At 54.6% G+C, this 26,968-nt stretch overlaps 9 protein-coding genes across 9 annotated transcripts; 5 read left to right on the forward strand and 4 right to left on the reverse strand.

Moving 5' to 3' along the window:
- Positions 1-441: 441 nt before the first annotated feature.
- On the reverse strand, positions 442-2,278 carry ACRALDRAFT_212415 (uncharacterized protein; the record flags this gene model as incomplete). The annotated part of the gene is made up of 7 exons (XM_071023875.1): positions 442-466; positions 508-646; positions 723-1,004; positions 1,088-1,110; positions 1,142-2,069; positions 2,098-2,141; positions 2,208-2,278. The coding sequence occupies 7 exons, from the start codon at positions 2,276-2,278 to the stop codon at positions 442-444; spliced, it is 1,512 nt and encodes a 503-aa protein (XP_070872556.1).
- Positions 2,279-2,844: 566 nt separating this feature from the next.
- ACRALDRAFT_1072007 (uncharacterized protein) lies at positions 2,845-3,676 on the forward strand (the record flags this gene model as incomplete). The annotated part of the gene is made up of 2 exons (XM_071017920.1): positions 2,845-3,410; positions 3,472-3,676. The coding sequence occupies 2 exons, from the start codon at positions 2,845-2,847 to the stop codon at positions 3,674-3,676; spliced, it is 771 nt and encodes a 256-aa protein (XP_070872557.1).
- Positions 3,441-5,424, reverse strand: ACRALDRAFT_1077460 (glycoside hydrolase family 61 protein). The gene is made up of 7 exons (XM_071018645.1): positions 5,116-5,424; positions 5,026-5,034; positions 4,931-4,960; positions 4,623-4,876; positions 4,481-4,541; positions 4,148-4,397; positions 3,441-4,090 (listed from the first exon to the last, which is right to left on the reverse strand). The coding sequence occupies exons 1-7, from the start codon at positions 5,215-5,217 to the stop codon at positions 4,047-4,049; spliced, it is 750 nt and encodes a 249-aa protein (XP_070872558.1). The 5' UTR covers positions 5,218-5,424; the 3' UTR covers positions 3,441-4,046.
- Positions 5,425-8,334: 2,910 nt separating this feature from the next.
- ACRALDRAFT_1044169 (uncharacterized protein) lies at positions 8,335-12,416 on the forward strand. The gene is made up of 4 exons (XM_071015342.1): positions 8,335-8,799; positions 8,867-9,755; positions 9,851-11,367; positions 11,491-12,416. Exons 1-4 carry the CDS (start codon positions 8,569-8,571, stop codon positions 12,097-12,099), a joined length of 3,246 nt encoding a protein of 1,081 aa, XP_070872559.1. The 5' UTR covers positions 8,335-8,568; the 3' UTR covers positions 12,100-12,416.
- ACRALDRAFT_2060715 (uncharacterized protein) lies at positions 12,305-14,080 on the reverse strand (the record flags this gene model as incomplete). Its single annotated transcript, XM_071021934.1, has 7 exons — positions 12,305-12,472; positions 12,524-12,666; positions 12,725-12,786; positions 12,850-13,470; positions 13,546-13,661; positions 13,725-13,903; positions 13,990-14,080. The coding sequence occupies 7 exons, from the start codon at positions 14,078-14,080 to the stop codon at positions 12,305-12,307; spliced, it is 1,380 nt and encodes a 459-aa protein (XP_070872560.1).
- Positions 14,081-14,344: 264 nt separating this feature from the next.
- Positions 14,345-14,579, forward strand: ACRALDRAFT_212410 (uncharacterized protein; the record flags this gene model as incomplete). The annotated part of the gene is made up of 2 exons (XM_071023874.1): positions 14,345-14,388; positions 14,432-14,579. The coding sequence occupies 2 exons, from the start codon at positions 14,345-14,347 to the stop codon at positions 14,577-14,579; spliced, it is 192 nt and encodes a 63-aa protein (XP_070872561.1).
- On the forward strand, positions 14,526-15,479 carry ACRALDRAFT_2139941 (uncharacterized protein; the record flags this gene model as incomplete). The annotated part of the gene is made up of 2 exons (XM_071024164.1): positions 14,526-15,043; positions 15,107-15,479. The coding sequence occupies exons 1-2, from the start codon at positions 14,604-14,606 to the stop codon at positions 15,477-15,479; spliced, it is 813 nt and encodes a 270-aa protein (XP_070872562.1). The 5' UTR covers positions 14,526-14,603.
- Positions 15,480-15,582: 103 nt separating this feature from the next.
- ACRALDRAFT_2036876 (uncharacterized protein) lies at positions 15,583-16,522 on the forward strand. The gene has a single exon (XM_071020816.1). The coding sequence runs from the start codon at positions 16,009-16,011 to the stop codon at positions 16,393-16,395; it is 387 nt and encodes a 128-aa protein (XP_070872563.1). The 5' UTR covers positions 15,583-16,008; the 3' UTR covers positions 16,396-16,522.
- A 1,097-nt stretch (positions 16,523-17,619) lies between these two features.
- Positions 17,620-20,406, reverse strand: ACRALDRAFT_1082911 (uncharacterized protein). The gene is made up of 2 exons (XM_071019378.1): positions 19,937-20,406; positions 17,620-19,853 (listed from the first exon to the last, which is right to left on the reverse strand). Exons 1-2 carry the CDS (start codon positions 20,337-20,339, stop codon positions 18,415-18,417), a joined length of 1,842 nt encoding a protein of 613 aa, XP_070872564.1. The 5' UTR covers positions 20,340-20,406; the 3' UTR covers positions 17,620-18,414.
- Positions 20,407-26,968: the final 6,562 nt, after the last annotated feature.

Below are 26,968 nucleotides of genomic sequence, written 5' to 3' on the forward strand. Positions count from 1 at the left end.
GAATAGGGGAATAGGGGAATAGGGGAATAGGGGAATAGGGGAATAGGGGAATAGGGGAATAGGGGAATAGGGGAATAGGGGAATAGGGGAATAGGGGAATAGGGGAATAGGGGAATAGGGGAATAGGGGAATAGGGGAATAGGGGAATAGGGGAATAGGGGAATAGGGGAATAGGGGAATAGGGGAATAGGGGAATAGGGGAATAGGGGAATAGGGGAATAGGGGAATAGGGGAATAGGGGAATAGGGGAATAGGGGAATAGGGGAATAGGTGGCCACCCACAGCACATCGCATATTCGCCCAACAATCTCCAGAAGACTCGTCCACGCGGCGGACATCCGAACATCCAAGGTCGGGTTCTCACACCCTTCACCGGGCCGTTTAGCATCGATATCCTCGACTTTTAAGAACTGGGGACGCCCCAGGTAAAGTGCCCATTCCCTAGAAATCGGTGTTAGGAGACGGTCTGACTTTGGACATCCATGTTTTGTTCTAAGGACGGGTGACGGGCCAACATGCCTATCCAGATTGAAGCAGCTCCAGAACACGATGCGGCGGACCTGCCGGTCAAGTTCGGACAAGTCGGTCTCAAACGTGTCGCTATCTCTGTGCAGACCCAGCTCATACGCCAGCCGTCCGGCACCTCCTATTCGCAAACCAGTGGTTAGACCCCCAATAAACCCGTGTGACCGGAGAGATTCTCTGTTCTCTGAACCACTCACCCGCGTACATCCATCCCTTGGTATCGTGGGATATCGCGCAGTGCATTTCGCTCAGCAGTTGAAGCGACTGCGCCGTTGTGATCCCCGGCGTGTCAAGGTCCGCATTCAACAACTGGACACACTTGCTGACCAAGTAGGGCGGGTCGTCCTCGGCGTCGTCGGCGAGAGCCAGTGCCCGGAGGCCCGGCTGATCGGAGATGGCGGCGGCTCGGGTAAGCATGCAGTATACAAGCAGTCTGCTGCAGTATTTGGTATCTCCGTTTCTCATGTCTCGTAGGAAGGCTAACCGCCACAAAGGGTGTTAATAAAAACACTACGATCAGGGCATTTCTAGGAGACGGTAAGAGAAGATAGGCGATGCGCACCCTCTTTATGAATGCTGCGAGACCTGAATGTTAGCTGCGTGAACTTAGCAGGACGTTGGGGACCCAAGGAGAACGCACCATGGAAGAACCTGATGCTGATATGTCCAGTACAAGTCCAGCAGATGGTCCTGCACTTCTATGGGAAAGTCGTCCTGCCAGCTCGGCCTCGACATGCCGCACGACTCCCGGATCAACACGGACGAAGTAACGCTCTCCATGAGATGTAAGCTCGACGTCGGTCCAAAGTACCGCAACCGCCCAGCGCGGTCGCTGTTGAGCTGCCTCTTCCCGCCGCAGAGCCTAACAATCATATTATCCGACCTGGACGACGTTTCCGACGCCGAGGGCTGCGGCGACGCGTCCGTGGCGGCGGCCGGGCTGATCGAGGTATCGGGCGTTCCAGAGTCGTGGTCTAATGGCGGGAAGTCGAATGCACCGCCGTCGTCGCCGCCGCCGTCCATGAGACAGAACTTGCGGTGTTCTTCGAGCTCGGCTTTCAGTCGGGCATTCTCGGCTTGGAGCGCGTCGATGAGGCTGCGGGTGTGGGTGCGGCGGCGTTCGTCGAAGCTGGGTGTGCGGCATTCGCGGTCTAGTTTGAAGCAGAGGCCGCATCTCGATTCTCCTGGGGGTCCTGGTTGGCACTGAAGATGATTGTCAGATGCAGTTCCGTGGGAGCTTTGTTTCTCTGCGCCATACGGAGCTAGGAATAATGATTCTCTTCTCACCTTGACCTTCTTTCTTCTACAAGTAAGACAAGCGAGGTGCTTTGTAGAGTGTCTTTTGGCTGGGGCGGGCTTCTCTGTCAGATCCATAATCGGAGTCTTATCGGGGGTCATATAGTGAGACGGCTTGTGGTCCATTATTCGGATTGCACGTCGTTGAGGACGAGGCTGTTGTCGAAGAGATGCTGATGCTGATGATGTACGCGATTCGAAGGACTCTTGGGTGATGATTTCGGTTTCGTCTACGGCCAGTTGAGCTCCTAATCTCGAATGAAGGGTGCAAAAGACGAGAAGGCATGTCAAGATGGCATGCAAGACCCAGCGCCATCAACCTGCAAGCGTTGGGCCTTGACGTCTCTCCCTATTACCCCAGAATTCCACCTAGGCGGTACGATCACGTGGAGGCGAGAATGTCAGCATCTATCCCGCATCGGGTAAAGGTGCATCTATAGTCCATTTGTTGAATCATCAGATCGTGGGGGAACCTGGGGAACCTGGGGGAGGGTGGATATGGTTAGCCGGCTGGAGCTTGGACCTAGAGGAAATAGGGGTAAGCTCCTGGTGATCCGGACCATCGATCCCATGGACCTCTCCAGCTTCCCCTCCTTTCCCTTCACTGCCTCATGTCTCTAGATTCGTAAGCAGAAGCTAAAAGATTGGAGAAGAGGATGGAGACATAGTCTTTAGCTCTTGGGGTTCGCTCCAAGGACCAAGATCCAGCTTCGGACTTTATTACCGACGATTGGAACATGCCAAGGCCTGTCCGGAATGGCCTGAAGGACTGCAAAGCAGGCGATCACAGAACGCACCTAGTGGCTGCAGAGCTATGTGAACTACGGCCCGAACGATGTCAGCAGAATGAGGACTGTCGGAGGTTGGTGAAGTATGAAAAGGGTGCGATGGAAGGCTCTTGAGCGGGTTGTCTATCAACAGTATCAAGCATACTCCCGAAACTCTCCCGTCTCATCTCTCTCGGGACATTATCTGATTTCACTGTCTTATACTTCCACGCTCGCCTCCACTCCAAACAAAGCCATGTCAACCAACTTCCAAGGAAAAGTCATCGCAGTCACCGGCGCCGGCGGCGGCATGGGCCTCGAGACGTCCAAGATGCTCGCCGCCCGGGGCGCCAAGGTCTCCATGGCCGACATTCAAGAAAAAACCCTCTTCGCCGCGGCGGAAGAGATCGAAAAGGCCGGGGGGCAGGTCATGGCCCGCGTCGTCGACGTCAGCAACCGGGCATCCGTCGAGTCGTGGATCAAGGAGACGGTCGACAAGTTCGGCAAGCTCGACGGCGCCGCCAACCTGGCCGGCATCCTGCCGCGGGGCTTCGGGCGGGACGGTGTCGAGGATCTCGACGACGACGACTGGGACCGCGTCCTGGCCGTCAACCTCACGGGCACGATGTACTGCATGCGGGCCGAGCTGAAGAACATGAAGGACGGCGGCAGTATCGTCAACATTTCGAGTATTGCCGGGTTGATGGGGATCCCGCACAACTCATCCTACGGAGCTTCCAAGTTTGGTGTCGTCGGGTTGACCAAGTGTGCGGCGACGGAGGTTGGCCCGACCCGGAGCATCAGAGTGAACTGCATTGCGCCGTACGTGATTTGAACACCCGTGCCAACGACGTGGGAAACTGTTATTGTATATGCTAACCAGCTGTCGGGACAGGGGAACCATTGCGACTCCCATGTATGAGCAGGTCAAGACTTTCCGCAACGGGAAGCCTATAGACGAGATCCAGCAGATCAAGCGGGATGGAAGGCCCGACGAGGTCGCGTCTGCTGTCTGTTGGCTGCTGTGCGACGAGGCATCGTACATTACGGGGCAGGTTCATAATGTTTGTGGAGGATATATCTGCTAAGATTCATCCGTACTGGGTGTCTTTGGTCATGGTCTTCTTCTGATTGCGTCAAGCTGCAGCATTCAGGACATATCCGGGGGCAATCCAGGGGTAGGTTCAGGGGTAGATCCAAACATCAGCGCTGTCATCAATGCGTACATGCACGGCTTGCTTCCGCGGAGTAATATAATCGTGCAAAACATGGACAAAGAAACTCTGGGTTGAATCGTGACAAGAGCTACTACAGTTAACTCTCGATGGCTGACCGCAACCTCAGCTGAAGGAACAGTGTCTCCATTCAAGAATATGTGAAGCGTGAGCCCACACACTATACAATCTAGATATCTAGCTAGAGCGCACAGTGCCTCCTCTCCACCCCCTAATAAGACACCTAGCAAGTGAATACAGGAGGGCCAGGGATGATGTATTGCTGGGCTAGGCAGATTGTTAGTGAGGGGTCAACGAAAAAAACAGACACTATAAAACACTCACGCAAGTAGGCATTGTAAGTGATACCGGGATCAGTCGGGGAGTAGGCGCCCGGGAAGCTGACAAGGTTCGTGGGAATCGTGTTGCCGGACCCGGTGACCTGGAGCTGGTGGCAGCTGGGGTAGAACTGGACGCCGGGATACGCCCAAGCGGCATGTAGCGCAATGGTCTCATGGCGGACCAGGTAGTAGCCGGGGGCAAGGCACTCGGGGATGGTGTACTTGTAGTCGTTTCCGGGTGTCATGAGGGGGGTCTTGCGATGAAGGCACCAGACGTTAGTGGGAATCATCCCTTCACTTCCATAACAAATGGACAATTGAAAGGGTAAACACTCACGGAGCCCCAGTAATTTGAGGTGCCGTCACGGCCCTCCTCGTGGACCTTGAAGAAGACGGGCCTTGTCGTGATTGTTAGCGGTGCTGTACTGTTGAGGGAGGACATAATGTTCTGTTCTATATGATATCATTGGGGGTCGTACTCTGTGCCCGGAAGCCAGTCGTGGCAGCCGGTGTCGGGACAGCGGGCCATGTAGGTCATGACGGGGCCGACATGGGAGTCGGGCCACAGGGTCCAGCGGAGGCTCACGGTGGAACCGGCGGCGGCGGGAGCGTGGAGGGCGGCGGGCTCGGAACCCTCGATGCCGCCGGCGGTGTAACCGCCGCACTGGAGATCGATGAGAGTGAGGTCTTCGATGGGACCATTTCCTTGGACGGGGCGGGAAACACGGTCGGGCTAGAGACTTATCAGTACATGACGGACACTTTGAGGACATCACATGCAACTTACAATAGGGTTCATGTACGGGTCCTGGTAGGGCTACAGGGTTTTTCGTAGTCAGTCGGTGCCAGTCCCGTGGGGGAATAGAAATGTCTCGGCTTTACCTGGTAAAACTATAGTTTGACATTGTGTTAGCAAGGGGAAGACAAGCGGTCGAGGGAAAAAATATGTGCCATGATGCCATGTGAACGAACCTGATATTCTACGCCGCCAATGTTGGCAGTGTCAACATAGCCATGGGCCGAAGCCAGGGCAGCCAGGCCAGCGAGCGGCAGAGCAGTGAGAAGCTTGACCATTTTGCAAAAGTGAGAAACGGTCAGTCGTACGTTGCTGTTATTGAAAATAAATAGGAGTCCCTGCAGAGAGATACTCTCATGCCAAACCCGGGAACCTGGGTCTCATATTATATAGACCTGTGAACGATTTTCGATCACCTGGGATCTCGTGGGTGACTGCGGGATGTTGATTATTGTGGCGGCCCATGTGCATGGGAGATGGGTCAGACTGCTCCCCGAAAGGGGGCCCACGGAGGATCGTGTTGCGAGAAAGTGGCCTCCTGGTTCATCTATATGAAAAGTTGAGATTGGACTGACGGAAGAACTTGGAGCGAGAAAATGACGTCCCAGTATGCCTTGATCAAAACTGCGTGGCGTGTCAAGGAGAATTACGGCCAAATTACCTGGTTCTGATCATCTTGTGGACATGGCTACGGGGGATCGCTCCCCGAGTTATGGTCACGATTCACACAATTTCGTCTTTCCGATGCGATTCCCCCAATGAGAAGGGTCTTATTCCGATGCAATCCTTGACAGGGTCTGCAGCGCGGGCCTTGGCGAGGGGGATGCTACCGGAATAGGACGCACGGCCGGTGTCAGTTTCGGGCTCGCGGGCTCACGGGAATCCGGCGACCGGAGGTGAACGGAATAACCAGAATGACGACCCGATCGAGAATCTGAATCTTAGTCATCAAGCCCTACGGTAACGCACATTCCGTTTAATCCCTAAGATAATAACAGTACAATCATACAAGACACAAAACACACATGAGGCCTAAATACGAAGAACCGTTTTTCCAGTGAGAAACCGAGAGTTAATAGGCCGATAGCCTCTAATCAAGATGGACAAGTCAACTCGGCCGTCTCGATAACCATGTGCCTCGGTGGTTAGTAATCCGCTCGGCACAGCCACACGCCAGGTTGGAAGTGGCGCACTAGTCCGATGGCTCGTACGAACAAAGGACCGGATAGAAATCCGTCGGAAGACGATGGTTGATGGTCGATCGGGCGAGTTAAAAGTGTACGAAGTATACAACATTGCTGGTTGCTTCGGTGTGTGACTTTACTATACGAGCTGTGCGACGTGGATTACAGAGGTCAATACGTGGATTATTCCAGTAACACCGTTCGGACTTTATGTCCGCTACGTCACGTGCTTTTGCCCCTTGAGAATGAGATGCCCAGTGGATCATGATCACTACAACGTACTGCGGGTGGATGAATCTTCAGGAATTGTTCATAGTAAGTCATAGAGGATGAAGGAAATCATCATCTACAGCATCATCTCAGATATGTTCGGACGACCCAGATGACAAGACGCCTAGATCTACAGAACACCGTACTTTGCCTAACAGCGTCCATTTTAAATAATAAGTTATATACTGACCTCCATATCCATCTCAGTCTATGTCCAGACGAAAGCACTATATCCAGACAAAGGCATACCAAGGAAGTCAAAATAAAAATAACAAAATCAACGTGGCACTATCAGGTAAGCCATCTTTACACTACGAACACTACGAATACACCCACGCCACACTTGACCTGCCACTGGTACACGCAACCATCAGTGGCGTATATATTTTATTTTATTTTATTTCATTTTATTGTATTTTCGTCATTTTCATTCCCTTCCATTCCCTATTTTAGGCTTCGTCCAGAGTACGTATAGTGGCTTGTACCAAACTCTCAGTGCTTTACACCTCCGCCGGGGTTTTAAAGGTTAGCTCGTATACAAACAAATATGAACAAATATGACTGGTCGGGACCCATAAATCGACCCGCAAGTATATATACCTATATTCATATACAATATACTAGTAAGTATAAGTACCTATACTTAGGCCGAAATCTTATTTCCTCCACTCAACACCATCATCGTCAGTCTCATACCTAGTCTGTGTCTTCCCTATCCCTTCTAATAACCTACTATAAACGGTAAGGTATTATACGAACTAGAGCCTTTAAAAATCCCCCAAAGCAGCTTTAATAGCTACTCTAAGCTCTTCCCTTCCCATCCATTAAAATCCAGCTCTTTATCCAGAACCATGGTGATAGCTTCAATTACCATCCTGTGTCCTAACGTCACTCATATCGTCATGATCAGATGTACCTCTCCATATAAATTTGTATGGGAAGATACCGATCGGCGGTATAATCCAATGAAAGGTTGAGACGTGGGGCGAAGTCACAAACTAACCTTTAAAACCCCGGCGGAGGTGTACTAATTCTGATCAAGTCAACTGCCACAGACACCGACCGGCGTGGGGGGAGAATATACCTAGGTACTGTACCGCCACTGTACTTCGTACCTATCCAAGCCTTCGAAACGGAACCCACGGCCCCCGCGCACTCTTGAAATACATGGTGACTTGTTAGGTACTTCCTCAGAACGTCACTCTTGCAAAGCCATTCGTAATCCTTGCCTTGCACATTGCCTATCCCGGATCGGGTAATGTCTTGGAACCCCGCGCATTCGGTCATCCCTCCGGATCACCACCGGACCCGACGCCGGGGAATGGGTCGCTGACCATCTCCACACACCGGATATAAACCAGCCCTCGCCTAAACTGGCCGCCACCAACTCAAAATAATCACTGCTGTCTCTCGTCTTTTTGTATTTCGCCACCTTTTTTTTTTTTTTTTTTTTTTCCTTTTCTTTCTTTCTTCTCCCATTCCTCGGAGAAGTATTCTCCCTGGTACGTAATGGCCTCGGGTCGACCCGAAAGTCTCCTGCAAGTCATGCGTCTTGGCTTCCTCATCTGGCATGGACTGTCTCGACGTACAACTCTAGTATCTACGACGTACACCATGCATCACCGAATCGCAGAGAAATATCAAACTGCCGGGAATACAAGCGCATTCTCTCTCATTGGACTCGGCGAGATCGCCATCCCCGACAGCCTAGGCCTTGTTATATCCCCTCCCCCTCCCTAACTAGTCATTCGGATGTTTTAGACGGTCTCGTTCTCGCTCTCGTGGGATCCATCTATACTTATACTAGACTTACTTAGTACCTATTTAACCTTGATCGGCGTCTGGTGGAGTTCTCGTCTTTTTTTTTTTTTTTAGTCTTTTTCTTGTTCTTTTTTTCCATTTACTCCTCGCGCCGCCCTGAATATCCGAGGCATAATCCCACCATCTTCTTCCAATCTCACCGCCATTCGTTCTGTTCCTGATATGGAGATTCAGATACCCACATTGCCAGGAAGCTTCTTTACATTAGCCTCTCTATATATAGTCTATCAACACTGAACCACAGTCTCTCCTCGTCCCTGATGCTTTGATGCTTCTCGTCATTTCTCCATCCCACCTTTCCCACGCCACCACCCCTCCCACCCTCCTCTACAGTCGAAAGGATCACTGCCCACCATGGCAAATCCGGCCGTAGCAACCTCCGCCGACGAGCCCTTGTCTCGGCCCGCCCACACCCTGCCGTATAGCCAGGTCGTCCATGAACTGGGCGTCGACGCGACCCAGGGCCTGACGGCCGACGAGGCTGCTGCCCGTCTGGCCAAGTACGGGGCCAACGACCTGGGCGAGCAAAAGACCGTGAAGCCGTTGCAGATTTTCATCGCCCAGATTGCGAATGCCATGACTTTGGTAAGTATCTTACTTGTGTGGATGACATAAAGGGGGAGGGGGAAAAAAAGGGAACTAACACCCCCAGGTCCTCGTCCTCGCCCTCGCAGCAAGCTTCGCCATCCAAGCCTGGATCGAAGGCGGCGTCCTCGCCTTCATGATCCTCCTCAACCTCATCGTCGGCTTCATCCAAGACCTCCAAGCCGCCCGGACCATCGCCTCGCTCGAGTCCCTCAACTCGCCCACCGCCCGCGTCCTCCGCGCCTCCGCCGTCGCCGTCATCCCCGCCGCCGACCTCGTCCCCGGCGACATCATCGACCTCAAGACCGGCGACGTCGTCCCCGCCGACGCCCGCCTGCTCGACGTCGTCAACCTCGAGGCCGACGAGGCCCTGCTGACCGGCGAGTCCGTCCCCGTCCGCAAGGACCCGGCCGCCGTCATCGACGACGAGCTGATCAACCCGGGCGACCGCATCAACGTCGCCTTTAGCTCCAGCACCATCACCAAGGGCCGCGGCCGCGGTGTCGTCGTCGCCACCGGCCTGCGCACCGAGGTCGGCGCCATTGCCGCCGCCCTGCAGGCCGAGGGTGGCGCTGAGAAGAGGAAGCTCAAGAGGGACGACCAGGGCAAGGCCACCTTCAGCGCCTATATTCTCTTCGCCCTCGGTTCCGCCTGGGACTGGCTCCTCAGGTTCCTCGGCTTGACCGTCGGAACCCCTCTGCAGAGGAAGCTGACCCAGCTGTTCCTGTACATCTTCGTCTTCGCCATCATTTGCTGTATCATCGTGCTGGGTGCCAACGACTTTAGCACGCGGACCGATGTCATCATCTACGCCGTCGCCACCGCCATCGGTACCCTGCCCGTGACCCTTATCCTGGTCCTCACCATCACCATGGCTGCCGGCGCAAAGGTCATGGTGGAGAGGAACGTACTTGTGCGGAATATGCGCTCTTTGGAGGCGTTGGGTGGGGTGACGAGTGAGTATTTTTTCCGTTTCCCTTCTTTTCCTTTTCCCTTCCCTCTTCCTCTTCCTTTCCCTTTTTCTTTTTTTCCACTGACTGACATCTGCCAGACATCTGCTCCGACAAGACAGGCACCCTGACCCAAGGAAAGATGGTCGCCAAGATGGCATGGCTCCCTGGCCACGGCACCTACTCCATCGACACCGGGAACGAGCCGCACAACCCCGAAGTCGGAACCACCAACTTCATGCCCGTTCCGCCCAAGGACATCTCCCCCAAGGCCGAATCGTCGCAGGCTTCCGTCGTTCCCCCGACCGAGGCCGCCACCCACGCCTGCCTCAAAGAATACCTCGACGTGGCCGCCCTCGCCAACCTAGCGACCGTGCGAAAGACGACGGGCGACGGCGAAGAGGCCCAAGATGCCCCCGGCCAGTGGGAGGCGCACGGCGACCCCACCGAGATCGCCATCCAAGTCCTCGCCACCAGATTCGGCCGCAGCGGCCTCCCAGCCACAGCTGCACCACCACCGCCATCCCCATCCTCCGCATGCCCCCCGGCGCCGGAATGGACCCAGCTGGCCGAGTTCCCCTTCGATTCCTCCGTCAAAAAGATGTCGACCCTCTGCCGCAACACCGCCACGAACCAAATCCACATCTTCACCAAAGGCGCCGTCGAGCGCGTTCTCGAAAGCTGCAGCGCCATCGCCGGCCCCTCGTCCCCGCCCTCCCCACTGACCGAGGCCGCCGAATCCGACATCCTCGCGAGCATGGAAGCCCTCGCGCGCCGGGGCCTCCGCGTCCTCGCCCTCGCCAGCACCGTCATCTCCGAACGCCCCGTCCCGGAAGAGGAGGCCCGACAGGGCAAGCTCGCCCGCGCCGACTTTGAGCGCGACCTCGTCTTCCGCGGGCTTATCGGCATCTACGACCCGCCGCGCCCGGAATCGCGTCCCAGCGTCTTCAAGTGCCACCGCGCCGGCATCGCCGTGCACATGCTCACGGGCGACCACCCGGAGACGGCCCGCAGTATCGCCGCCCAGGTCGGCATCCTCCCCGCGCGCATGGAGATGCTCCGCGCCGACGTCGCCGCCAATATGGTCATGACCGCCCACGACTTTGACCGCTTGTCCGACGCCGAGTTGGATCTTCTCCCGGAGCTCCCGCTCGTCGTGGCGCGTTGCGCGCCGTCCACCAAGGTCCGCATGATCGACGCCCTGCATAGACGCCGCTGTTACGTTGCCATGACGGGCGACGGCGTCAACGATAGCCCCAGCCTGAAGCGCGCCGACGTGGGCATCGCAATGGGCCTGAACGGGTCGGATGTCGCCAAGTCGGCCTCGGATATCGTGCTCAGCGACGACAACTTTGCGAGTATCCTGAACGCCGTCGAAGAGGGCCGCCGCATCTTTGATAATATTCAAAAGTTCATGCTTCACGTCCTCGCTGGCAACGTCGGCTTCGTCACCACCCTCCTGGTCGGCCTCGCGTACAAGGACAACAGTGGCGTATCCGTTTTCCAAGTGACGCCCGTGGAAATCCTCTACCTGCTGCTCGTTGCCGCCGCTTTTACCGAGACTGGTCTTGGTTTTGAGACGGCGTCGCCCGATATTCTGAACCGGCCACCTCAGAGTGTAAGTCGCGTCATCGTTCCATGCCATCCCGAGTCCTTGACCCCTGCCCCCAACCTCCCCCCGGCGCGCTCCGGCTGAGTATGGCCAACCACCCAATAACCCAGGCTAACAAGGTGACAACAGCTCAAACATGGCGTCTTCACCCCCGAATTCCTCGCCGACCTCGTCGGCTACGGCATCCTGATGGCCATCTGCCTCCTGAGCTCCTTCATCATCGTCCTCTTCGGCATGCACGACGGAAACCTGGGCCACGACTGCAATTTGCGCTACTCGCCGTCGTGCGAGGGCGTCTTCCGGGCCCGGTCGACCTGCTTCGTCGCCATGATGTGGGTGTTCCTCTTCTTCGCCTGGGAGCTCGTCGATAGCCGGCTGTCTTTCTTCGCCGGCAGCGTCCACAACACGCGTGCCTGGGCCGCCCGCCTCTGGCGCAACCCCTTCCTCTTCTGGTCCGTCGTGGTTGGATTCGTCAGCGTCTTCCCCACGCTGTATATTCCCGTCATCAAGGACAAGGTCTTTTTGCACGCGGGCATCGGTGCCGAGTGGGGCATTGTCTTCGTCTCCGTATTCATCTTCATCGCCGGCGCCGAGTCCTGGAAATGGGCCAAGCGCGTCTACCTGCGCCGCAATAACATGATGGAAGGGAAGAAGGTTGGTGTCAGCGAGGAGGACCTAGAGGCAAGGGCATTTGAGAAGTATTATCTGAAGAGCGAGAGCAGCGAGAGTGAGAAGTAATTGTCGGAGGCATGGTTGAAGCGAAGCTGTATATAATCGCAAGTCGCAGTCGGACTTGAAAACAGATACCCCGAGAAACTTGAATGCGATGCTTTTTTCACTCGTCCTTTCTTTCTTCTTTCTTTGTCTTTCCCTTTTTCTCCCGGTGATTGAGTCTCGGCAACAAATGGAAGAATCGGAATGCGGATAGAGTGGTTTGCATTCATTATAGCCAGTATTTAGCCCATATGGCGTGTTCCTCTTTGGAACCCCTGAACTTGAATTCCACTTCGGTGATGTCTTGGAACCCTTCCTTGATTTTGGGCTCTTTGAACCGGGACTTGAAGCCAGCGAAGGCAATCCTCGGCAGAGCCGTCCGCGATTCCGGGTTCATCTGATTGGTATGAGTAGACGATCATGGATAGCTGGTAAGGACTGGACCTACCGTCTTACTCAACGCCCTGACGGTGTCGTTATGCTCGCACACGGCCAAGGCCGTCTTGAACCATACGCAGCGGATGGGTACATCAAGCTGCTTCGCCAGGTCCACCCATATAGCTCGTGTCTCTGGGTCAGCGTTGGTGTTGTCTGTCCCCGGTTAGCAATGCGGCAGCAAGAGACGCATGGGGAAACAGAGGCGACGCACCTATTGCCGCAGACCGACCATCCTCGATGATCTCCTTTGCTGCGCTGATACATTTCCCCCGTCTCGAGGCAAGTCAGCTGGTACGTCTTCAGAGCAGAAAGTGGTTACAAAAGGGCGGGACTGACGATTTCAGGGTATCCTGGTTAACTCGCTCATAACCCAGAGGTTCCAGGTGTTTCCAGAAAAAGGTGCTCTTTCCTGCCCCGGGAGGACCAACGAAAACGACGATATCCTTGTCGTTCCTCTTCTCGAACACGGCATCGGTCGCCTGAGCTTCTTCCGGCCACGGATAGTCCGCCAGATCGAATTCCCGCTGAAAGTCACGGGGCGGCTCGTCGAGGAAAAACTCCTCCGGCGTCTTGAAAGGTATACCGGCGTTGTGGGCAAAGTTGCGGTCGGAGCAGCTAAAGTCCTTGGCAGCGGCCACCGCGCCATTCTCGCCATTCTTGAGCACGGCAGTCCGTCCACCGGCATCACCGACGAAGAAACTCTGAGCGAGGTCAACGTCTCCCGTTATGTCGTAGTCGTCGCAGGCCTCATCCCACATTCCCAGGCGCGGTTTCCTGTAAAGGTCCCTCCCTGTTGCGGCATAGACAGAGACGGGAATGTCGAGATGATTGAGGATAGCGTTGCACTTCTGCTTGAAGGCGGTGACACGATCCTTGGACATGGCTTTCGGGGTCTTGGTTTTCGGGTCGGGATGAAGGACGATACCTCCTTGGTTCGAGAGAATGATAACGCGGTAGCTAACGGTGGGGTGAAAGATGAGAGTCAGTCAAGGAGAAAAAAAGGGACGGATTGCCACAGGAAGTTTCTCTCACCCTTCATTCTTGTAGAGCTCTCGCAGCCGACCGGGGACGGAGCTATGCCACCACTTCCAGTCTGTGGCCTCAGTGGCGTGTTTCTTGCCGGACGAAGTGGTAATCAGGGTCGAGTCCTAAGTCACCGCTTGTTACTCGAATGATCCTTTAGGGTATTGGGTCTCGGGTGGGGGTTATACAAGGTCAAAGGCCGCAATCTTCCTCCTTGCCGTCATCGGTTCTTCGGAAGAATTCTCCGGCTCGTAGCGTCCGACAAGAAGGGTCGCTGGTGTGTCATCGTTGGGGGCTCGTTCTGTCCAGATTGTGCGTTCCTTGGGCTTTTGGGAGGTCGGGGTGAAGAAGTTGGCCACGGCGCTTTCTGCAGACGGTCAGACGCAGGTTCGGCTGGTGACGAGTATCGGAGGGGAGCTGCAAGGGGAGAAAAGAAGAGAAAGAATTCCTCACTTGTAGTGCCAGAAGCCGCCCTTCTTTTAATTGGAGGGCCGGATATGGGAGCGTCCAGGGACTTGCGTTTGTTCGTAGATGGAGGTGTCATCGTCGTGGTGGTGGTGGTGATCGTTGGACGCAAAGGCCGGAATATCGAGTGTGCGCACCTAAGACTACCAGAATAGACGACTCCACGATAGTGGATGGATAGAATCAGTCGGCTTCTGGAAGATCGTCGCCTGGTTGTGCTGCGAAGGTGGGAGGTTGCCTGGGAGGTGAGAAAGTACATTGGTAGGGTGGTGCGAAGCTTTGGACGCGAGTCGTACCTAGAGTCGTAGAGACTACAACGTACTTCGTACAGGTGTTAGTAATCATGATACAGCGCGTCTCCATCGCGTTTGCTCGACGGGAAAACACGTGACCTGATCCTGACTTAATGTAAAGTCACCAAAGTCACAAGTCACAAGTCACTTGGTGTTCACCTCCATATTCGTCGTAATATCTTCCTCCCACCTTCACGCCATTCTTTCCTCACCACCCGGCATTCACCTACCAAACGAACCCTGACCCATTTCGTCCTCCAACTCATACTCACCCGCGGCCGCTGACTTTCGGCAACTGTGCCTTGGACCATGTACGAACTCTTCCTTTCCACGTTCGTGGCCGACGAGGATATCAAAGCCACCTGCTTAATCCTGGGCGGTCTCTGCGCCATGCCTCCCTGGGAAAGCCTCCAGCGCGTCCTCTTCTTCAAGGGTCCGGCTCGTCCCAACGGCCTATCCAACCAGTCCTCGTTCGTGAAGACGACCCGCAAGGACGTCCCCGCCCTCTGGAAGGAACTGCACCAACAGCTCAGCCGCCAGTCCTACATCATCCAGGCTCGCTACGAGGTCTTCAAGGACAAGGACTTTGGCACGGAAACCCCGGCCAACTTTGATTCCCGGCCAGGTGTCCTGCACTGGACCGACTTTCCCGAACCCCCGCAGAAGGGTTCGTTTGTGACCCAGCGGAAGAAGACGGAGATTTGGGACCAGCAGAACCTGCTCTCCATCATGCGAGACAACAACTATATGTATGATTCCTTGTTTTTCTTCCCCCGCTAGTCTGAAATCTGACCATCACTGACTCAACCAAGCCTGAAATGCGAAGCCATCGAGGAAACATACCAGTTCTTCCGCGACGATGTCGAGTTTTGCCTGTTCCGCCATTACCTGCTCCCGCCCTCCGGCGACGGCACGCCTTTGGGGGTCCTCGGCGATTGGGAGGCCACGTTCAGCCCCACCGACCCGGGCAAGCGGTGGCTCTTCATGGTCAAGGTGCACGTCCTCCAGGACAACCAGCCCGACGAGGTGCGGAAGGCGCACGAGAAGCTGGCCAACATCCGCCGGGAGCTCGAGGGCGTCTTCGAGTTTAGGGTCTTTGACCGCCGCATCCACGATACCCGGGTCGCCGTGGAAATGAGGAGCGGGCCCGCGCCGTTGCCGCAGGTCATTACGGTCAGCAATTAGCAAGCCTGTGTCTTTGTCTCGATCTAGTCGACGTTGGATCACCCAAGACAGAATTGTCTCAATGCTTTCTTCGACCACCCTGCGCACTCTATATCTTCACGCACCAAACCACCGCTTATTCGACGAAATGAGACATGAGCCGAGTTGGTCTCCGTCTGAGAGGTTGTCCCGTCGATGTTGTTCATGGACATGCCGGAACATATCTGCGGGAAACAGTACCACGTACCAGCAAACAAGTCTACCGTCCTGACGGCATTGCGTCACCAGCAAAATAATATCACAAGACGAACGCCAGACGTATGGGGCTCATGCTACCGACGACGCGAAACGGCAATTTCGCAGTACGACCATGCTGGAGAAAGCCTCGGGGTAGTGATAGTGTCCCGACGCTTAACCTGGGGTGGATACAGGGCATCCATCGGCGAGAAGCGCCTCTGGTTGGCACCGGATTCGACTTCAAGGCAGTTCTCGACTCAAGCACCGATGGAGTGAGTGTCAGGGCCAAGGGCCAAGAGGTGATACAGGGATAATGACGCTGTTCGCATCGATATCAGCGGAGCTCTTGGTGTTCAGAGTCTTTTCTCTAGCCGCTCAATCTTCGAGTGCTCGGCGCCTAGTTGATGAGTTATCCCGACTCCACGACCCTGCTCCTGATCCAAGCAGCCACGGGGTCGCTTCCTGTCGTCATTTCGGCCGACCACAGTTGAGTTTCAGAACCTTGCTGGTCTCGGTGCGAGACAGTCCTACCTTGGTCATCTATTATCCTATACCAACGGAGATGGGCAATGCTTATGGCAGCCCTCGACAGCGACATGGATCTGTTCAACCCCCATCACCTAGCTATCCAACCCAAGGATCCGCGAAAAGCAATTGTCACCAGGCCCAGCGATACCCAAAATACCTAAGCTTCAGTTAAGCGTTTGCGAGCCAGGTACGGACTGAAGGCGGAGAAACGAAACACCCCGTGACACAATTGTATATCCACAGGCCCAGAGGACAGTGGGCCATTTAGCAGGCCAACTAGCCAAGTCCAAGTCAAAAAAGAGGACGCTATAGAGGCGTTAGTGCAAGAGATTTGCGACCATGGTCCACATCATTGTCCCCGTCCTTTTCCCGGTATCCGCATCGAGGTGACAATGGTGAAGACGACGGCGACATTCTAGAAGCAGTGGAACCTCCCTCCATCCGGACCCCGCCTCTCACGTTGACCAACGTCTAGTCCCCACGGCAGTACTTTTCCGTCTCTGTCCCTATTTTTTTCTCCGTTTTTTTCTTTCCTGTCTAACCTCAGTGGTGCGGGGCATTGTGTCTGCAAAATCACGTCTTACAAAGGCGGGATGAGGAGTACGATCGCGGACAAGATGGAAACGCGCGGAGTAAATAGGCGAGCGGCATGACCAGGAGGCGTGGTGTCGGGTTGGACATGACGTTGCCCGACGTGACCTCTTCCCCTTATCAAAAAAAAGAAAAAAAAAAAAAAACCGATACAGAGCTAACGACCAACGGTGGAGCGAGACTACTCAGTACGCCCGTACTAATTTAGCTGCTGGACAACCTCATTGTTATTGTTCTCAAGGACATCAATGTCCGATACCGTCGCGTCGGCGAGGCGCAGGCCGTAGCCCAACTCGCCTGCATGTATCCGAGATTTCTGCCTGCCGGGACAGACACGATGGAGGGCCGGAGAACCAGTTATTTTTAGTTTATTATTATTTGGAGGAAATAAAACATCGCAACAAAGCAAAGAACGTCGAGGTAACAGGCACGACAGGAAAAGGGGCAATGCCAACTTGGGCAAGGTAACATACTTCGTATACCCTAGGTATCAAACAACGAATGAGGATTAGAAAAGCATTGGTTGGGCACGTAATAGTAGGACCTGTAGGTTGTCGGCTCTTGGTTCATCGACATCAATAATACGAGTCGGACGCGGTGGACAAGGACAAGATGAATGGCCGTATCTTCATCATCCTAAAGTCGTGGAAGCCCGGAAGCAGCTGCTCGGCACTCAGATTCGGCAGCCATAGGCTCTCGTCCGCTATTCGTCTGTTCGTCCGTTCCAACGTGAGTCTAAGGGCCTCTATCCGATTTGCTCGCTGGGAGCCAACACACGACCTCAACCAGGGGATGCAAAACATTTCGTTTCAGCTCGTTCGACATGCAACTCGTCGATTCGTTTGTCCTCTCCCACCTCTTCCTCGTCCTTCTCGCCCCCTGCGTGCATTGTTCGAGAATGAAACGCCAACTCATGCCCCCCATCCATACAACCACCCGTCGATATGTACAGCGACAGCAAGGAGGTACAGTGTACCATCCTCACGACAGCCCTCATACAGGCCAAAGATAGAATCGACAACCAAAACCGAACCGGAAAAGTCTCCCCGTTTGTAATACATGCCATGACACCTTTGTCTCTTGACAGTCCCAAATCTATTCGCGTAATCTTTTCCTTTGCAAGTATTTTTTCTTCTTTTTTTTCTTCCTCTTCTCCTGACACTTGTATGTACCGGCCTCGTGGCCGTTGTGTCTGTCGCCCATTTTATTTACATGAACAACCCATCCCCCTCCAGCGCCTAGATATTCAATCGTGGCGCCAATATCTACCGGTACAGGTCGTAGATAATAAATAAACAGTTACATCTCCCGTTTTCCACAGCCGGGTACATGATAGAACGAACAAATGCCTGTCGTTATGATAACATATTCCCCAAAGGGTGGGAGGCCTCATTGCCTCGAAAAGACGATAGCTCGCTGACGCTCGTCGTAAAGGAGTGACTGTAGTCGGGTATCTCGAAACAATGGTGGAAAAAGAATAAAAATAAAAGAAGTCGAAAAAAGTGACAAATGGTCATTCGAATGGACGTTCCGCTAATGAGTCTTTGTCGTCGTCGTCGTCGTCGTCATCATCGTGTCGTACGCGTCACTGAATAGCTCGTTATCTCCGCAGGCCGACTTTGTCGGCCAGCAGCTTCCAAAACCGATTCATGCGGTCATCGCCCATGTCCGATCCCATATACGCCTCGCGGACCATGGGACCGACAATGTCCTCATCTCCACGCTCCGGGAATTTACCCTGGGCGTCGATCAACTGAGGAAGCATCGTCGCCGCTGTCGTCGTCGACGGGGCCAGGGCCACGCTGGCGCTACCGGCGCGGCTTCTACCTCGACCGCGGCCCCGGCTCCTGCTGCGGGACGCGCTGTGATGCGCGCTCGTACTCCGCACGGGAATGAACGACGGCAGCGGGTCGTCCGTCTTGGAAGCCAGGGAAGGGACCCGTTTCAGCGTGGTTTCGTGCGCCTCCCGCCACGCGCGATCGATTTCCGCCCACTTGGCCTCGGTCAACGCGTAAATCTTGGACGTCTGGCCGTAGTTTTCGCCCGTGCGCACAATGTGTTTGGTATAGTTGACGCGCGCCGCCTCCCAGTCCGCGAGGAGCTGCTGCAGGGAGTCGAGCGTGGCTTCACCAGGAAGATAAGGCTGGGGCTGGATGGTGAAGTTGGCGTGGCCAAGTCGATCAGACCATTCGTCGCTCTTTTGCATAAATACGGGCACCGTGGCGGCCGGCTGCTGCTGCTGCTGCTGTTGATGTTGTTGTTGTGGCTGTTGCTGTTGAACAGCTGCCTGCGATGGTGGCTGCTGCTGGTCTTGGCAAGGGCGTAACGATGAGTAAGACGGCCTCGTGCTAAGGGCCGGAGTGGGCGCTTGAGACGGCGCACGAGAAAGCGCCGATGACGCGGGCACCTCGGGTAGACCACTCGCGGACGACGGTGCGACAGAAGGCGACTGCAATGGTGACTCTTGGCGCCCTTCCTTGACTGCGCCATTGAGCAGGGGAGGCAGAAGCGGGGTGGCGGCATGTGCCCTCTCTCGCTCGAGGCTCGTTCCCTTGCTCTGGTCGCTTTCGTCTTCGTCTCCGTCGGGTTCCACGGTCAACGGCGGCGGCGGCTGCGGCGGCGGCGGCACTGCAATGTCCTCGTCACTAGCCCAGAAAGAGCGGGCGGCAGCTGCCGGCATAGGAGGTTCGCTGGATCGATCTGCTGGCCGGCGACGGGAATGGAGTGAGAGGGAAGACGAGCGACTGGATGCGGTGGGCGATGTGAGGTAGAGGGTCCGTTCGAAGCTGGTATCGGTGACTGGCGACCGGAGCTGAGACATGGACATCTTGGACGATTTCCAGCGCGATAGATTCGATAACCGGGTGCTGACGCGCGACGCGAAACCATGCAGCTCCCCTTTTCGCTTGGCCGCCATCCCCTGACTCTCATCGGTAAAATCGCTGGTGAAGCCAAAGTCGTAGTCTATCCCGTCATACTCGCCGACGTACCCCGTGAAGATCATGTCGCCTCCGTCGGGGTCGACGCAAGAATCCTCGGCTATTCAAAAGCGCCAGTTAGTTTCAGATTCAAAAACCCTCCTTGGCCAAAACTCTTGTTGGGCAAACTGATTCGGAACTTACATAGACAGTCATATAGGTCGAACTGGTCAGACACAACGGTGTCCTGGTCATCGCGCTCCGTGGGCTCCTCTTGCACGTCAGGTAGCTGGCGTTTACTGGAGACGAGTGCCGGCGCCGGGGAGAGACCGGGAACCGGAGTGGCGTGTGTAGGTGGTGAGGCGTGACTGTCGAGGCAAATCATGATGGGAACGTCGAGAGAGGATGTCGAGTCGGAGCCACGTTGGTGTCCCTTCGCCGAGAAGGTGGGTGTGACGGGAGACGTGACGTCGGAGGATGACGAGTTATGGGTGTAGTAGACATATTGGCGATCATCATCCACCATGTCGGATTGGTGATAGACTTCCATTCTCTTGCGTTCTTCCACCAGCTGTGGTAGTAGCAATGGTTTAAGCTTTAGGGACATGTTTGTTGCAGGAGTTGGCGGCGAAATAGCTCGCAGGGGTCTTGGTACCCGCTACTGGATTGTTGTTCTGTTGGGTGGCGGTGAGTATTGAGTCCTTGCCTGGGGGTGGGTGCGGGGCGGTGGGCTAGTCAAAAGAAGCTCAAGCTTCAACTTGGTCCAGGTTGGTGCGGCAAGGTAAAACGAAACCCGGGGGAAAACTGGGGAAGAGTTCGTTCGAGGGGCAGGGGAGGGAGAGGGACAGGTAGTATTAAGTGAGTGCCGTCGGGAAAGTAGCCCGAGAGCGCGGGAGGGGAAGCTGGGTATGACAAGTCAAGCCACTCACTTTGGTTGTCGGGGCGGGCTGTTCGCTGCCTGACAAGACGCGGTTGTTCGGGTGATATGATGCGAGACGTGGGCGGTGATGTGGTGTCAGACACCCAAGTAGAGAAATAAGTACTTGGGTTAAACGTGGGGAGGGCTGTTGTGTGAGAGGCGAGCAAGTCAAGCGTGAGGCTCAAGCGGATGGTCCGTCGTTGTCGTGATGTTCGCGTGACCTTTCTTAGTGTTTGAAGTGAAGCCAAACAACCGCCAAACGTATCGACTGCCTCCACCAACGCCGCGTTCTTCAGTAACTGGAAATGACTTCCGGTGCCTGAGTCATGTGGCCGTGGTGGTCCGTCCAAAGATAGTAAAAGGGCGGGATTGGGTTGAGACGTGTCGTGAGAGCCCAGGAGGTGCGTTCTTTGCCGTGCTCTGACGCGTCCGGGTTTTCGTAGCGTTCCTGTTGCGGCGGAATTGTCCCACGTGTACGAGTGGGCGGGGAATTTGGCGGCGGTCGGTCAGGTGTTGAGGCAAGTGGGAGCGTCAAAAACCCGGGGAGAGAGTAAGTGCAGAAGAGTAGAGTCACTCAGGTTGGGACCAGTCCGGATGGCGGGGACCAGATACCACCAGCGACGAACGAGATAAGAGGTAGTATGCGTGCCGGGTGTGAGTTGTCGGATGTGAATGTCCGTTTGGCGATTGACAGGTGAAAACGAAAAGTAACGTATGGTATGTAGAATCAACAAAAAAAAAGACTGGACTGCCGAGTGACAGGTATCCGTCTATTCTGCAGGTGACGATGTTATGATTGGCGTCAAACGGTGGGTTCCAAGACTTCCTGGGTCGATATGAGTGGCCACAGAGGTACGGCCGACATGCGGTTATGTACTAGGCATGTAGGTGAGGTAGAGCTTGTTGAAGACGTGGTCGAAGGAGAAGCGGGAAGAGTAGATTGAGTGGATAAAAAAAGAAGTGAGGCGCCTGCAGCAAGCGTGCGTGTGCGGCTGTGATGCGGCCCCCGGGGTTGTCTTCGCGTGGCCGTAGGCGGTTGGGTACAGATAGGAAGTGTACGAATATGATCTCTGTTTTGCGACTGGCGGTCTCTTGTTCCTTTGGGAGAGAAACGAAGCAACGTCGTGGTTGGTCGGCCGGGTCTGTGGGACGGTCCTGTCCGTCGGTGATAGGAAGCACAAGACACAAGACGGCGAGATGGAGGAAGGACGCAGAGGAGGACGAGGCCGACCTGTTTTGTTGCTGCGAGGCTATCGTGACATGGAGGAAGTAGGAATCGTAGTAGGATTGGGCGGGAAGACTTTTTAGACAATTGGACTCGGCAGGTTATGTCAGACTCTGAGGGTCGAGAGGATTACCGGTTGTAGGTGGGTATCGACGTGGAAGGTGGTCAGTCATGGTGGGACGGGGGCGACGGGAAGGCAAAATTTGGCATGGGCAAGGGTCCAGGGCAAGAGCGAGTGGCCCAAGGACTAGGGGGACTAGGGTGAGGGGAGAAGAACATGGGACGCCTTAAGCTTGCGGATACAACTAGACCCAATAGGGACACCGTGTATAACGCTCGGGTTCCAGGTGGCACTGTGAAGTACTAAGGAACTTTGCCCCAGCAAAGTGCCTAGGTACGTTGTACGTTGTAGTCATCTCTCTTTTAGACGGTGTAAAAATGATTCAGTACATACGTTATACTTGTCAGTGCTTATACCCCGGACGAACAGTATCATCAGAATCACAAGATAGGTGCCCTCTATTCGTTGAGTCCTGGCTCATGGCAGACTGGCGCACTGTCTCTTTCTCTCCGGTACATGAGTACATGTACTCTTTAGCGTGTTCGTATGTACGTTGGACAGATACAATGGGCTTCCTTCCATGCATTGGCCTTGTCTCTTTTCCCTTTTCATCCTCCCGTACCGTACCAATTCTTTTCATGGTTCGGCCTGTTGTCTGGACTCTCGGAATAAAGTGCAATGCAACGCAAAACAGCGTGTAGACTTTTCCAATCCACTATTTTTTACCTTTTTATTTATTTATTTTCAACAGAATATAGCCTTTTCAAACCCATGATCCTATTCCACCCTCTTCCATATTTTTCTTTTTCGAATAGGTGGAGCGACTCCAAGTCTGCGCCGTCTCTCTGCATGCTTGCCGGTATCGATTAGGGCAGTGCCCTGGAACCGCGCGATAATGTTCGGCGATTGCAGATGGCGACCCAAGATAGATGATAGCATGATAAGAGCTTTCAAACTACGGTAAACAAACTACGGCAATAAGGGCTGCGCGTGTAGGCGGCGGTAGCATCGATCATGGCCTCTGAAAATAGCCTCCGACGTTGCTTTCTGCCGTCCTTTCCTGTGGTCCTTTATTCGTCTGCTGGTGAGACAGCGCCGCAAGGCCCAATCCTGCGACTTACAAGACATTACAACGTTACTTGCATACCATACTCACCATCAATCTGAGAAACCGGGGCATTGATGAGGGAACTATCCAACGGGTCCCTTTGACTGTCTTCTTCCCATGCGTCCTGATAAGTCGTGGGCTTGTTCGTTTTTTCGTTTGTCTGTTTCGGTTTGTCTTGCTACAAAGCCCTCTTTTCATCCATAGCTGTAGTACGTTGTATTTGTTTCCGGATGGGATGACATCGATTGGATCCATAGCCAAGGTAACCCTGGACTGCCTCGGCCTTGACATGTTCCCGGTTCCTGGTTAGGGCTCACACACCATGGGCCGTCCAGCCGTCTACCCATTTAGAGTGCTGTGCTTCTTTCTCACCACGGCCCAACACAATGGGCCTCAGCCGTTTGTCTGTCAGGCTGAAAAGAATCAACATTCCGTCTTCCAGCCAACATCCTCGTCGACGGTGGAGCAAGACGGCAAAAGCCCAGTCCAGAAGCTCCGTATAAGTGGGGAACGAAACGTCCAAGGAAAATCAACAACCGTTCCACCTACAACGTATGTACGTTGTATTTTTTGGGAGAATTCGTCAAGTATCAATGACGTTTCTTACCACCTCTCACTCACTATTGTGATGACGATAACAACGTACCTATGTATATACACTGCGCACTATAAGGACAGCAGACCATTGGTGTGCCTTCTTCAACACGACAACACGTGCTGCCGCGAGGTCGAAGTCACCGAGGCTGACATAACGGTCCGAGAAAGGCAACCGTTGGACTTTTGTATCCAGATCAGCACGCGGTCTAGGCTCTGGTAATCCCTGCTTGACGGACGCCACAAAGTCAGGATCACCCTCGCAGCGGATCCAGGGACCGTTTTCCTCAATTTCCACGACGGGTACGGCGTTCTCCGTTTCTGCGATGGCGTATGTACGTTGTACAACCAGCCACTTGGACAGTAGAAAACGGTCAACGGTACGTTGTGCATTTCCAGTTGCCCGCCTTTTTCCCTTTTCCCGTCAGAGGAAGTGCCCAACCACCCCGTAATCAGAAGCAAAGGGCACATAGCGGACGCTGAATGCCCCAAACATGTGAAACGAACGCAGGAGCCAGCCGTCGACCTGATCGATCCCCCAGACCCAGACCCCAGACCGCCATCCCGCCTTTTTCTCCAGGTGGCAAAGGCGAATGCGATACTGCGGCGTGGCGACGTTATCTATTCAACCTCTCTTCTTTTGTCATTTTCCCGTCCAAACAGGTAAAGTCTTCCCCGTAAGCGCGGTTTCGAGACGCAGGGTCTCGGAAACCCCGTAGATTGATGCAAAACCCATGGTTTGAAGGGCTTTGGCCCCCAGGCTCAAGCAATGCATCGAATGCTTATGTACTCGGTTCATGTGGAGAGACGAGGCTGGGAGTTGACAGGACCCGGGACGGCGGTGAAGAGACGACGCAACAGCGCCAGCCATGAACACGACGCGTTCGGCGTGCTTTGCGAGAAGCAGATGCCAGGAAGTCCATGCTGAGGTCCGTGTCGGCATGCGATTGATATTCGTCCACTGATCTTGAGCCAGCGGTGAGGATTGACACGAGCCTTTTCGATGGTGAGCTGAGCCTCATATTCCCCCCAACCAACCCCCTTCGGCACTGCATTGCTAGGTGCATTAGCCTCCTTGGAATGCGATAGCTTGAGCTTGAACGTATGTACTGAGTAGACCACGCAACAGAGGCTGAGACACTCTACAAAGAGGTAGCTCCAATGAGCGGTCGGGGTGGGACTTGGAACCTCAAGATCGCGGCCTACGTCGTATCTTTGTTCTTTGTACCCTTCTACTCCCATGCATGCTCTGCAACGTACTAATGCCACAGTCAGTCTGTAACCGAGCTACGAATACAATTGTTCGTCCTCCAATGACCATGGGCTTCTTTTCTTGTCTCGGATACAATTGATCCGTCCTCTGCGACAAAGAACGAGAATGCGCCGTCAACCGTCCGAGACAGACAGTCCAAACTGCCGGGTCCATTGGCGAAGAGAATTTTCAGCCGGCTCGGCACCGATGAACGCCACCCATGGCACTAGAAGCAAACCCGGGCCCAAAAGTCTGGACGGGCTGACGGTTTAGTCTGAATTATTCACCGCTACACTCTGCTAATGATTCGGTCGGCTGCGTACAACGTACATAAAGTGGCTACCTTGATTAATAACCCAAGGGACTCGACAAATCTTCTTTCCTGTTCTTCTTGTGCCGTGTTGTAAATCAATCCAATACAGCGTAAACCGGATTCTCCCAACAAGGAGAAAAGGCAACAAGTGGTGATATGCTTCTTGCGCAATGGCTTCGTTGTTCGGAATTCAGACCATGATGCCTGTCTTATGATGGCGATGAAGCTAAACGTAGCCGGTGTTCCTCTTATACGCCCTAGCTACTCCTCTACTGTGTCGTGGTGATTACCGCTACTCCCATTACTTAGTACTATCGAGGGTCTGTCCCACGGGGTTGCGGGGAAGAACGCGGCAATTCGTAGCACGTTGAACGGACCAGATGGAAACGGTCGGTCCTCAACGACTTCTTGTCGGCCCTCGGCGACTGTCGAAACGCCTTCACCTAGGCCAGCCCAAGTCGCACCAAACACGACATGAAGGGGTCACGACTCTGCGGTATCTCCCGTCGGCCGTCCTTCCTTCCTTCCACTGTGGCTTCTTCCATCCATGATCCCACGGCTTGCTCGGTTTGTCCCCATGTGGTGCCCCATCCCACGGGATCATGGTCCATGTCAACACGTCAACGACTCATCCCGCTCTTCCCGCCTCGCGTGTCCCATGCGTCCTAGCCGGCCCGGGAGGATGGTGTAGATTACAGTATGTTACGCTCCTGCGGATGTGCGTTCCTATCTACGAGAAGTATACAACGTACAACGTATGCACTGCGCGCGTCGAGACTGTGGCCGGTGATCCGTCGCACGTCTCTGCGAGGCAGGAAGCCGTGGCTATACTGAGTGAACCGACGAACGGTTAATATAAATATATCGGTCATGCATCGGGACTCATTGTGTCTCGGGCAGATCGTGGAGACCCCTCACGGTAGTCAGTATTAGCACGTTCGTATCGTACTCGGTAGATCCCATGTACTCCGGAATCAATAAGCTTCGGGGCGATTAGATCGAGTGCACGACAGGCCCCCGTGTGCGTATGACTTGGCCTTGGCGGAGATTGTCCCGGATCTTGGTGTCAGCGCAACATCCGGTTGACCATCTCCGGTCCAGTCGCTCAGTGGATTTATTTTTCACTATTTTCTTCCAATTGCTGCTGGTCCATCTCTTGCGTGCTATCAGAATGAGTCACGAAGTATCCGCCTTTCGAGGCGCTTATCAGCTCTTCTCTCAGAGTGGGACTGGAGGGGCATGACGGGCGTGATGATAAGAAAGTCAGCCAATTTTCATCTTCGGCTTTCGTTCCAAGTCTCCGCAGTGGCCCAGCCGGAACAAAACGTCAACGTGCTCAGTAGCGTAGTGAAGCTCTCAGGGTCGCATTGCACCCGCTTTTCCAGCTGGGTACCTGCGTTGGCGAAGGTTCGAGACTATGATGAGGTGTTTTTTCTCTTGCAAGAGAATTAATAAAATGAAGTAGAATAGAGTAAGAAGGGTCGGCTCTTCCCAACCTCTTCCCGAGGTACCTTGCAGTAGCCACGTCGTCATGGAGGGTTGCAACGATCTTCCATGTGCCCACTTGGGACGGGACGAGGAACCTGACCGCAAAGTAAACGAACGCGAAGGAGCCACGTTGACGGGCAGAGAGGGGCCCTTTGCTAGGTGCTGACGCTGAAAAGCTTGTCGGGGCGGGCCTGCGTGGTCGTAACGGTTGCATCTTGGTGGGCGTCACGCCCACTGCCAGGACGGGATGACCTCACCATTCTCCCCATTCGTTTC

This window comes from Sodiomyces alcalophilus, assembly GCF_042370955.1.
Source record: "Sodiomyces alcalophilus JCM 7366 unplaced genomic scaffold ACRALscaffold_7, whole genome shotgun sequence".
NCBI classification, from domain to species: domain Eukaryota; kingdom Fungi; phylum Ascomycota; class Sordariomycetes; order Glomerellales; family Plectosphaerellaceae; genus Sodiomyces; species Sodiomyces alcalophilus.

What these genes read in the sequence shown, in the direction of transcription:
- ACRALDRAFT_1077460 (XM_071018645.1), bottom strand. Translation starts at nt 5,217, where the DNA reads ATGGTCAAGCTTCTCACTGCTCTGCCGCTCGCTGGCCTGGCTGCCCTG. An exon ending in ACCCGTACATGAACCCTATT is followed by an intron (nt 4,877 to 4,930) that starts GTAAGTTGCATG and finishes ATAAGTCTCTAG; the next exon opens with CCCGACCGTGTTTCCCGCCC. An exon ending in GACTGGCTTCCGGGCACAGA is followed by an intron (nt 4,542 to 4,622) that starts GTACGACCCCCA and finishes AATCACGACAAG; the next exon opens with GCCCGTCTTCTTCAAGGTCC.
- ACRALDRAFT_1044169 (XM_071015342.1), top strand. Translation starts at nt 8,569, where the DNA reads ATGGCAAATCCGGCCGTAGCAACCTCCGCCGACGAGCCCTTGTCTCGG. An exon ending in TTGCGAATGCCATGACTTTG is followed by an intron (nt 8,800 to 8,866) that starts GTAAGTATCTTA and finishes TAACACCCCCAG; the next exon opens with GTCCTCGTCCTCGCCCTCGC. An exon ending in GGCGTTGGGTGGGGTGACGA is followed by an intron (nt 9,756 to 9,850) that starts GTGAGTATTTTT and finishes GACATCTGCCAG; the next exon opens with ACATCTGCTCCGACAAGACA.
- ACRALDRAFT_2036876 (XM_071020816.1), top strand. Translation starts at nt 16,009, where the DNA reads ATGACGCTGTTCGCATCGATATCAGCGGAGCTCTTGGTGTTCAGAGTC.
- ACRALDRAFT_1082911 (XM_071019378.1), bottom strand. Translation starts at nt 20,339, where the DNA reads ATGTCCCTAAAGCTTAAACCATTGCTACTACCACAGCTGGTGGAAGAA. An exon ending in CGACCTATATGACTGTCTAT is followed by an intron (nt 19,854 to 19,936) that starts GTAAGTTCCGAA and finishes GCTTTTGAATAG; the next exon opens with CCGAGGATTCTTGCGTCGAC.